The 11,301-nt window shown below is 48.7% G+C and overlaps 1 protein-coding gene across 1 annotated transcript; it reads right to left on the bottom strand.

Moving 5' to 3' along the window:
* Nucleotides 1-215: 215 nt before the first annotated feature.
* On the bottom strand, nucleotides 216-8,989 carry LOC126989475 (sodium- and chloride-dependent GABA transporter 2-like; the record flags this gene model as incomplete). The annotated part of the gene is given in 11 exon segments (XM_050848058.1): nucleotides 216-748; nucleotides 894-1,064; nucleotides 1,319-1,522; nucleotides 1,968-2,096; nucleotides 3,197-3,318; nucleotides 3,951-4,179; nucleotides 5,962-6,080; nucleotides 6,308-6,456; nucleotides 7,260-7,370; nucleotides 8,358-8,487; nucleotides 8,858-8,989. Coding segments are annotated over 11 exon segments (1,622 nt in total), but the record flags the coding sequence as incomplete, so codon positions are not given.
* Nucleotides 8,990-11,301: the final 2,312 nt, after the last annotated feature.

The following is an 11,301-nucleotide window of genomic DNA, read 5'->3' as shown; positions in this document are numbered from 1 at the left end:
CGACTGACCGGCTAAAAAAGCGGCAGGGCATCGTCGTGGTGGGCTTGGTGGTGGTGGTGGTGGGGGGGGGCCCCCCACCGCTGTGCACCTCACCACTTCCAGGTATATTCAACACATTCTTATCATTATGATTATTACTATTATTAGTACTATTATTATCATTATCATTACTGACAAAAGACGAAGAGTAACGGTGTGCCCGACGAGAGGGTGAGTTCAAGATGCCGACGTGATGACAGATGCGTATGTACAGGTGAGGCGCGATGGCGTGAGATGACGTGACGAGACGACGACGACGACGTAACAGCGTTGTGTTGGACAGTGAACAGATCGCGGCCGTCACCGCAACCCAACACAACAGTGTCCTCGACCACTGTCTACAAGAGTTCCTCCGAGGACAGACTTAGCCTACTTACTACTAATACTGTGCAGCGGCGCCCCGGCCGCGCGGGGCGCCGGGCGGGGCCGGCGGTGGCGGCACTGCCCGGCGTGGGTGCCCGGCGGGGGTGCCCGGCGAGGGCGCGGCCCCCCCAGGCGAGCCTCAGCACCCTCGGGAGAGGGCAGTGCGTGTGGTCGCCGCCTGAGGCCGGCAGGAGGACCATCACGTCGGGGGGCCGATGGTTCAGGCGTCCTCGGTGAGGGGGTCCATGGTCATGGTCTTCTTGTAGGGCAGCTCGGGGTTCTCATCCCAGTCCTGGGGCCGCAGGTGGTGGGCCTTCAGGATGGGCCGCGTGGACGCGATCCACTTCTGCAACGCAAACACCACAGACACGTTAATCCCTGCATTGGCTGGGCTGCTGCCACTGCTGTGATCAGTGATCACTTCAACTCAGACACACATTATCTCTCTCTCTCTCTCTCTCTCTCTCTCTCTCTCTCTCTCTCTCACCCACCTCGCGCATGGTGCCGGGGTACTGGAAGATCTTGTAGATGGTGTAACCGGGGATCCAGAGCAGCGAGCCGAACACCAGCAGCCAGCCGAGCGCCTGGGCCCACATGGGGTACACGTAGGTGTTGTTGTAGGTGAGCGGCTGGTGGAAGACTAGGGCGAAGATGACCATGGACTGGGGAACACGAAGGAAGGAACACCGTGAGACCAGCGAACGAAACGCATCTTTTTGGATGACAGGAAGATTGGAATGACAGTAAAAAGGTGACAGGTAGAAGAATAAATAGTAGCAGTAGGAGGAGAAGTAGGATGAGGAGAGTAGCAGCAGTAATAACACCACCATCCTCTGCAGTCATGTGAATCCCACCAACACTTATCAACACACATGGAACACTAGAGTTGGGTACAGTTGGGCAGCGCAACACTTACGAAGGTGAGGAGCGGGGTGATGTAACGCCAACAGTACTTGAAGAAGGGCATAACGGTGTGTCCGAGCATCATGGCAATGTTGTCGTAGAACCTGTCGGCGCCGTAGACCCAGCCGATGACGATGCACTCACAGCAGCAGATCGTGAGCAGGATGATGCCGCTGGCCGAGTAGGAGTCGAAGATTTGGAACACGTACATGCCGCCCTGGAACACGCGAAAGGAGAGTTAGATTAGATGTGTTTAGACGTCGTGTTCGTCTTCATCGACATTAATTTGACTGGTGGGGTAGTTAGTTTATTGTTGATTTTTTTTTTTTTTTTTTAGATTACTACAACTGAATTTGTAATGTGTTGAGTTAGTGCACATCCAACATTTTTATCCCGAGAGTGGAAAATTTTGGGTGTTTTTTCCGATACCCTACGCCCCTGTCCACCCAGCAGTGAATGGGTACCAGGTATTAATCGGGGGTTTTGTCCCGTCTCCTGGGATCTGTTCCCTTCTATAACTCCTTCCCCTTCTGTCTCTCTTCGGCATACGACCACAGATGTTGCGCCGACTAAACGAAACTTTCAACTTTTTTCAACATTTTTAACTAACTGCCCCACTGCTCTCATCTTCGCCCCCCCACCACCACACCACCACCACTCACCTGCATCACCATGGTACATCCGATGGCCAGGTCCACGAGGCACACCACTCCCACAAGCATCTCCCGCCGGCGGCCCACTCGAAGGGTGTCGGGGAAGAGGTCCACCAAGGCCGTCACCACAGACTCCACCTGAGGCACAGACACCACCATTATCATCACCATCATCACTATCATCACCACAAGTAGGCCTATCACTATTCCTGTCACTACTAGCACCATTGTCATCTTAGAATGGTACCTAAACTTCTGTCATTACTGTTGTCAATATCATCATCACTTCACCATCATCATCATCATCATCATCATCATCATTCTTGTCACTACCATCACCTTTATCATCTTAGAACTGCCTCTACTTCTATACCTCTCGTCATTACCTCTGTCAGAATCATCACTATCATTGGAAGATGTCACTATTTCACAATCATCATCATCATCATCATCACCATTATCATCATCATTCCTGTCTACCATCACCACTCACAATGAAAACTCACTACTAACATATCCCTGTCTGCCTTTGTCAATATCATCATCAGTTCACCATCATCATCATCACCACCATTCCTGTCACAACCATCACCAATATCACCATAAAAACTACCACTACAACTACACCACCTCTTTATCATCACATCATTTGGGGACCACTCACTCAGTATCATCACCATCTTCATCACCATTCCTGTCACAACCATCACCAATATCACCATAAAAACTACCACTATGACTTCACCATCTCTTTATCATCACATCATTTGGGGACCACTCACTCACTCTCATCACCATCTTCATCACCATTTCCATCACCATCACCACCATCATCACCATTCCTGTCACCACCACCATAAAACTACCACTACGACTACACCACCTCTTTATCATCACATCATTTGGGGACCACTCACTCACTCATCACCATCTTCATCACCATTCCTGTCACCATCATCACCATTCCTGTCACAACCATCACCAATATCACCATAAAAACTACCACTATGACTTCACCATCTCTTTATCATCACATCATTTGGGGACCACTCACTCACTCTCATCACCATCTTCATCACCATTTCCATCACCATCACCACCATCATCACCATTCCTGTCACCACCACCATAAAACTACCACTACGACTACACCACTTCTTTATCATCACATCATTTGGGGACCACTCACTCACTCATCACCATCTTCATCACCATTCCTGTCACCATCATCTCCTTACCTGCACAAACTGGGAGTCCAACCCGACCATCAGGATCATGCAGAAGAAGAGGGCAGACCACAGCGGGGCCATGGGCATTGAGGCCATGGCTTTAGGGTAGGCGATGAAGGCGAGACCGGGACCTGTCGTTGAGGGGGAGGGAAAGGTGTGGGTAAGCTTTGTCTGTCTGTCTGTTTGTCTGTCTGTCATATATTCACTCTTTCTCCCATTCATTTATTTTTTTTGTTTTGTTTTTTCTTGATTTGTTTTACTTGTCTCCATTTCTTTCTTTCATTCTGTCTACCTCTTTTGTTTTTTTTCTTTCTTTCTCTTCCTTTCTCTTCATTCCTTTCTGACTTTCATTCATTTTTTTCTTTACGTCTTTGTCTCTTGCTATTTTCTTTTCTTTCTTTCTTTCTGTCTTACTTTCATTCATTCTTCCTTCCTTTCTTTCATTCTGTCCTTGTTTCGTTTTTTCTTTCTTTTTCTTTCCTTCTCTTTCTTGTGATGCAGTTCTTTTGCCAATCTCTGTGTTGGTGTTTTTCATCTCTCTCTCTCTCTCTCTCTCTCTCTCTCTCTCTCTCTCTCTCTCTCTCTCTCTCTCTCTCTCTCTCTGCATCTTCTTATCTTCGTTTCTATCTTTTTATCTCCTTTCGTTTCTTTTTTCTCCTATTTCGTCTTTTCTCTATTCGTCCCATTGTGTTTTTTTTTCTTTTTTCCTACTAGTTTTCCCATCCTCCTTCCCCCCCCCCCCCCCACACACACACACACTCACCAGCCTCTGCCACCTCCTCCATGGGCAGCTCCAGTTGGTAGCTCATGTAGCCGAGGATGCTGAAGATGCCGAAGCCAGCGAAGAGCGACGTGGCGGAGTTACACACACACAGGATGGCGCACTGCTTGAAGAAGTTGTTGTTGAACTTGTTGTAGGAACCGAGGGCGATCATACCACCGAGAGCCACCGCGTACGAGTAGAACACCTGCGTCCCGGCATCGTTCCAAACCTGCAGGGCCAAACAAAATCACCGCTGTAGTGTTGCCTGCCGCGGGGACCAGCTACCTGTGGACCGTATGCATCCACCTGGCATATGCCCAGTGTTTCAGTACTGTATGACATATTTCAGTGTCCCATTTTGAGAGAGAGAGCCGACAAAACAAAGATGGGAAGGCAGGCAGGCGGGCAGGCGGCCATGTGCTTGACCGGCCTACGACGCCTCTGTTCCTTCCTTCCTTCCTTTTCTGCCTTGATGGAGCCAGTGGTCTGTTGTGCTTTGTTTTCGACTGCACCTCTAGTCCTTAACTGCAGACCTCCTAGCCCCGAGACCTTCGCTAGACCCTTTCCCCGTCAGTCTCCTCTATCCCCTAGCTCGCTCAGGTCCCCCAAGCCTGTCAGTCCTGTCTCTCTCAGCCCCACGACCTTTGCCACAAGTCCTTTCTCCCCCACACACACCAACACTCACTCACCACCTTCTCTCACCTCCTTTCTTATCTTTTTTTTTTCTTCTTTCATTCCACACCTTTTGTTCCCTCCTCCATACCCTGACTTGGCCTCTCCTCCTTCCCATCCCCTTTGCCTCCAGCCTCACCTGTCTCCTGACCTCGCCCTCACCCCCGCTCTTCCTCACGTCCTCGTCCTCGTCGCCCCCTACCCCTTCCCGTCCTCCCCTCAGCCTCCTCCTCTTGTGCTGAGCTTCGTGCTGTCGTGTCTAACAAGCAACAACATCAACATGCAGGGCCTCAGTCAGTGCACGTCATCACATCATCATCATCAGCATCATTATCATTACCATCATCATCAACATAGCCATCATCATCATTATCATCATCATCATAACCATCATCATCAGCATCATCATCATCACTGGATACACCATCACCATCCTCCTCGCTGTCGTGTGTTCAGAATATGCAAACTATCATCATCATCATCAACCACAATATCAACAAAATCATCATCATTATCAGGTGGCCCCCCCGTCGTCGTCAGCGGCGCGGCGCCCCTGCTGCCTCAGCTGCCAGGTAAGGACTAGGTGCGAGGACCAGGGTAAGGAGCACCGCGCGTCACTCAGTGGGCGCGTGTGCACGCGTGGGCCACCCTGCGGTGTTGGCGTGGGCGTGGGCTGACGCTGATTGCTGAAGCCTGAGTGCTGAGTGCTTTGAGCCGCCGCCCACGCCAGGGGACGCACGGTGGTGCACGCACACACACTCACACACGCCCTCATGCCGCGGTGTGTATGGCCACTCTCCCCCCGGCGACCACGTGAGTGTCCACGCCCGCACGCCCGGCCGTGGCGCCGCGGCCCCCATGACCCGGGTGCCCGCTGCCGCCGCCGCCTCCACCGCGCGTCGCCGCCGCCTTGGGCCGCCGCCGCCACCCGGAGTACCGGGAGGTGGCGCGTCGAGCCCCAGGCGGGCGCCGAACAGTGCGGGCGGCAGGGCAGCGCGCGCCTCCGTGGCCGCGGCGAGCAGCGGGCGAGTGGCGGGCGTGGACCAATGTGCAACTTTCTGAGATTAGAGTGAGCGAGCGGCCCGGGTGGCGGGCGGCAGGCACGGGCGGCCCCGGGCCTGTTGCTGCGGCGGCCCTCGCCACGTCGAACACATAATCACATGGCATAAATTTCACATTAGTAGAGAGCATCAAGACCTCTGAGAGACAGGTGTTGGGGAGGAGACTGTACTTGAGCACCATACAGAGAGCGTTACCTGAGACAGACGAACGAGGACATGAAGCACAGCCCGCAGCCGCGACCCAGTACTGCATTGGCCCTGAAAACACTGGTTATTACCTGATAGTCGTAGACTTTGGTCCAGTTAGGCTGGAGGTAGAACCGAATACCCTCATCGGCTCCTGGCAGCGTCGCCCCACGAACCAGGAGAGCCGTGAGCATCACATACGGGAAAGTGGCTGTAAAGATGTCTCGTTAGTACAGCATCATCATCAATTCAAATCACTTCTGAAAGTCAATGCTGGTTAATCAAGAGCGCCGGTCACTCTCGTCTCGGGGTCGTTGTTTGCGGTTAAATGGCAGCTATTTCACATATGCCAAGTATTGCAAACGGGAAGGAAGTGATTGGCTGTTGATGATGGACGCAGAGATCTTCGACAAGGCGGAACCCCGGCCCGTGACGTACCTGTGAAATACATGATCTTGCCGGTAACTTTGACGCCCTTCCAGATGGCGAAGTAGGTGCACAGCCACGAGAATACGAGGGCGCCGAACAGCGGCCACACCATGCTGCCCATATCGCCCACGCCGTCGGTGATCTGCAGGACGCGGTTGCTGCGGGAACAAGGGACGAGGTTAGGGGCGGCGGGGAGAGGAGGGAAGGTTTAAGGGGGGCTACTGAGGGGAACGGGAAATAAGTAAAAGACTGCTGGAAAAAAGGAAGTTAAGGGAACATAATTATTGCAGGTAATGTCCAGGAAAGCGACGTTGGGCAAAGATAAGAAGCTTGAGGAAAGGGACGTTATTAAAAAGGGATATCAGAAAGGGGCGTCTGCTAAATGGGAAATTACAAAGACGAACTGAGCCAAAATTAATGAAAGAACACAAAAAGAGTATGTGTTGCGTTTTATGGAAGATGTAAGTAAGCCGAGATGAAACACTTGAAACACTACAACACTCACTCCCAGAAATACAGAAAAAAATGTTGCACGAAGTTGAAGTGAGTCAAAATGATTGAAAAAGAAACACACAAAAAGAGGGAAAGGGTGTTGCATCTTACAGGAAGGTGGAAGTAAGCTAAGATGAAACACTTGAAACTGCAACACTCACTCCCAGAATTACGGGAAAAAAGTGTTGCGAGAAAGCAAAAGAGAACAAAAAAAGTAAAAAAGAAACAGAGAGGGTGTTGCGTCTTAAAACGAAACACACTTGCAACACTTGGAACACTTGAAACACTGCAATACTCACTCCCAGAATTACGGGAAAAAAGTGTCGCGAGAAAGCAAAAGAGAACAAAAAAGAGTTAAAAAAAAATCGCAAGAAAGAGTTTTGCGTCTTACAGGAAGTTTAAGGTAAAAACAAGCTAAGACGAAACACACTTGCAACACTTGGAACACTTGAAACACTGCAATACTCACTCCCAGAATTCCACGACCGAGTCCCTAGGCGTTATGTTGTTGGCCTTGAGCTCCTGGATGAATGAGTGGTTGGTGGAGCCGTCGAAGGACACGCAGGCATCCGTGTTCCACCTGAGACACAGACACAAGAAAGGTGATTAGTACCTGCGCATCACCTGAGCTTGTGTTTGTGTTGTCTTCCTTTTCCTTCCCTTTTTCCTTCTTTTCTTCCATTTTTCCTTGCTTCTTTCTTCTTTTCCTCTACCTTCTTCCCTTCTTCCATATCTTCCTTTCCTTCACTCCTTTCCTCCTTATCTTGCATCCCTATTTCCTTCCTTAGTTAATTTTTTTTCCTGCTTTCCTTCCATCTTGCTTTTTCATCTTTCCCTCTTTCTTCCCTTCTTCCATATCTTCCTTCCTTCACTACTTTCCTCCTTTCTATCCTTCATTCCTATTTCCTTCCTTTTTTCCTGCTTTCCTTCCATTTATCCTTACTTTTTCTTCTTTCCCTCATTCTTCCCTTCTTTCCTTCCTTCACTCTTTTCTATATACTTCCTTCCCTCTCATCTTCTTGGTCTCTCACCCCTCCCCTCTCTGCTCTAAACCTCATTTTCCTTTCCTAAATTAACAAACGTCTTTCTCAAGTGATGGGTGAGCTGCTAATTATCTCGATGCCCGTCATTTTCTACCACACTTGGATGCACGATCATATACTCATCAATTACCGAACACCTGGTTTACTAATGGAGGAAGATCACTGTTTCATATACCTGCATTGCTGAGTGAGGAATATACCCTGAATCGTCCAGAGTTGAATTTTCTGTATCTTCTGCACTTACCCAAGCACCCCAACCCTTATCCCTCCCCATCACCCACATTTCCACACTCACCCGTTCCCACAGCTCGAAACCAGTAGGAGGAATATACCATGAATCGTCTAGAGGTGAATTTGAAGCGTTTCCTGCACTCACCCACCCCCTCATACCTCTCAACACCCACACTCACCCGTTGCCACAGCTCGAAATTGGTAGGAGGAATATACCATGAATCGTCTAGAGGTGAATTTTATGCGTTTTCTGCACTCACCCACCCCCTCACACCCCCAACACCCACACTCACCAGTTGCCACAGCTCGCCCAGGGTAACTCGGCTTGGAAGGAGAGCACGAAGTAGTAGAGGGCCCAGGCAATGATGACGATGTAGTAGACGTTGAGCCAGTTACACACCACGATGGCCGCGTAACCGATGCCTGCCGGGGAGGGAACGCGAGGGGTCAGGCACGGGGAACAAGTATTAAGGCAAGTGTTGTGATGGTCGTGGTGGTGATATTGAAGATGTTTGGTGATTGTGATTGTGATGATTTTAATGGTGATGTTGATGGTGACACTATTTCTGCTACTGCTACTACTACTCCTCCTCCTCCTCCTCCTCCTCCTCCTCCACATTCTTCTCCTCCTCCACCTTCTTCTTTTCCTCTTTCTCCTCCTCTTCCTAATCCTGCTACTCCTTTTCCTTCTTCTCCTCCTCCTCCTCCTCCTCCTCCTCCTACTACTACTACTACTACTACTACTACTACTACTACTTCTACTACTACTACCCCCCTTCCCCCTGATACTCACCCTGGAAGAGCGGGCACATCTTCCACACCGAAATGCCTCCTTCGCTCATGAACTGGCCGATGCCCACCTCGAGGAAGAACATGGGCATGCCTCCGAAGATGGCACACACACAGTAGGGCACCAGGAATGCGCCTGTGGGGGAGGAGAAAGTTATGTTAGTGTTTATCGAAGAAGAAGAAAGCAATGTCAATCTTTGCTTGGGATATGTTTGGGGGAGGCAAGAGGAAGAAGGAAGGAGGGAGGGAGGAGAAGGGTGAGAAGGATATAGATGTAGAGGAGGAAGGAAAGATAGGAAGATAGAGGGAAGGAAGGGAGGAGGAAGGAAGGGAGGTGAGATAGGGAGAAAGGAAAGATAGAAAGTTAGGAGGAAGGGAGGCAATGTTGGGAGAGGAGGAAAGGGGAGGAAGAAAAGACTGGGAAGAAGCGAGGGATGGAGGTAAAGTAGGGAGAAGAAGGGTGGAAGACGAGGGGGAGAGAGGAGTATAGATGTAGAAGGAGGAGAAGGAGGAGGAGGAAGGAAAAATAAGAAGAAGGGAGAAGAGAGAAAGAAAGCCACAAATACAACAACAATAATAATAATAATAATAATAATAATAATAATAATAATAATAATAATAATAATTGCCGATTGGTTCTGAATTCGTAGTGACTGACATTTCTAAGTAAGGGAGAGGTTTTTTTTTTTTTTTTTTTTTTTTTTTTTTTTTGTCCTCGTATAAGTCTTAAGCTCGGAGTTCCCTTATTAGCCCGGCCACCTCCCAACCCCTTACCTGGCCACCGCGCACAGGTAACCCGCTGGGAGAAAACATGCTATCTACCAATTAGTTAATATGTTACGCGTTTTACTACTTCTATTAGTACTTCAGGGAATGGGCTTGCTGTCAATATCTATCATGGCCTCTATCTATCTATAACTATTCTTCGGTTTGTATCAGTGTGTATCTATATGTATGTGTGTGTGTGTATCTATGCATTTTATCAATTTATTTATCTATCATTTTATCTATTTCATCTGTTTGTATTAGTGTATCTATCTATGTATATGTGTATGTGTGTGTATCTATGCGTTTATCTATTTATTTATCTATTAGTTTATACATTTGTCCTATTTGGCAATTCACTTTCTAACTATCTATCTATCTATCTCTTTGCCTGTATGTTTGTCTGTCTGTCTAACTAACTATTCAATCAACTATCTATCTATCTACTTGTCTGTCTGTCTATCTATCACTTTCTTTTTCTATCATTTTCTACATTTGTTTATCTGTATCTTTCTGTATCTTGTATTGTATCTTTGGTATATGTGTCTTAATGTATCGTTTTCTGTACATATATTTGTGTGTGTGTGTGTAATTTGAAACGTGTGAGTGTGTGTGTGTGTGTGTGTGTGTGTGTGTGTGTGTGTGTGTGTGTGAGTGTGTGTATGTGTTGTATCTATCAATTCACTTCTATCTATCTATCCATCCATCCATCCATCCATCCATCTATTTCCCCACTCTCCGCCATCATACATAATTGACGCCCTTCTCATTATGGCTATTCGTTATTCATAAAGAGATTCATCGGCAATACGTTAGCGGCCTCCCCCACGCTGGACAACAGGTGGGCCGCTCAATAAAGGCAGGTAAAGACGGGCGAGGGTATGGTTATGGTGGTGGTGGTGGTGGTGGCGGTGGTGGTGGTTGTTGTGGTTGTGTGTGTGTGTGTTTGGGGGGTGGGGGGATGAGAGGGAGAATAAGGAGGAAGAAGAATAAGGGAGAATAAGGAAGAATAAGAAGGGAGGATAAGGAAGAGGGAGGATAAGGAAGATAAAAGAGGAAGGAGAGAGAAAAAGCTAGAGAAATGGAGGGAAGAAAAAGAAGAGGGGGAGAGAGAAGAGGGAGAGAAGGATATGGATATTGAAGGTCAGGGAGGAAGGAGAGAAGGATAAAAAAGAATAGGTATGGAGAAAAATGGAGGAGGGGAGGAAGGTGAATAGGGGGAGGGGGAGGAAGGAAAGGGGGGAGGGGGGGAGGGACAGGTAAACATCTTCATATATTACAGGTGTTTTGGAGCCGATCGACCCCATGACACTTATTGGAGGAGGAGGAGGAGGAGGAGGAGGGAAGGATATGGGTTAACCTTGCCTTATTTGTGGTATAGAGGAGGAGGAGGAGGAGGAGAAAATAGTATCATTAAGGAGGAGGAAAGCGAAGAGAAGCAAGACTTGAATGGAGGAGGAGGAGGAGGAGGAGGAGGAAGAGGGGAGGAGGAGGAGGAGGAGGAGGAGGAAGACCTATTATGTGTTTCACGATAGTACAGGTCATAAGAGAGAGAATGAATAAGAGGAGGAGGAGGAAGAGGAAGAGGAAGAGGTAGAGGAGGAAGATGAGGAGGAGGAGGAGGAGGAGAACATAAGGTTTCTTTGAATGTCGCAAAAAAAAAAATCATCTTACTCTCTTCCT

This window comes from Eriocheir sinensis, unplaced genomic scaffold (assembly GCF_024679095.1).
Source record: "Eriocheir sinensis breed Jianghai 21 unplaced genomic scaffold, ASM2467909v1 Scaffold1186, whole genome shotgun sequence".
In the NCBI taxonomy this organism is placed as follows: Eukaryota; Metazoa; Arthropoda; class Malacostraca; order Decapoda; family Varunidae; genus Eriocheir; species Eriocheir sinensis.
This window is presented reverse-complemented; position numbering and strand designations above follow the sequence as displayed.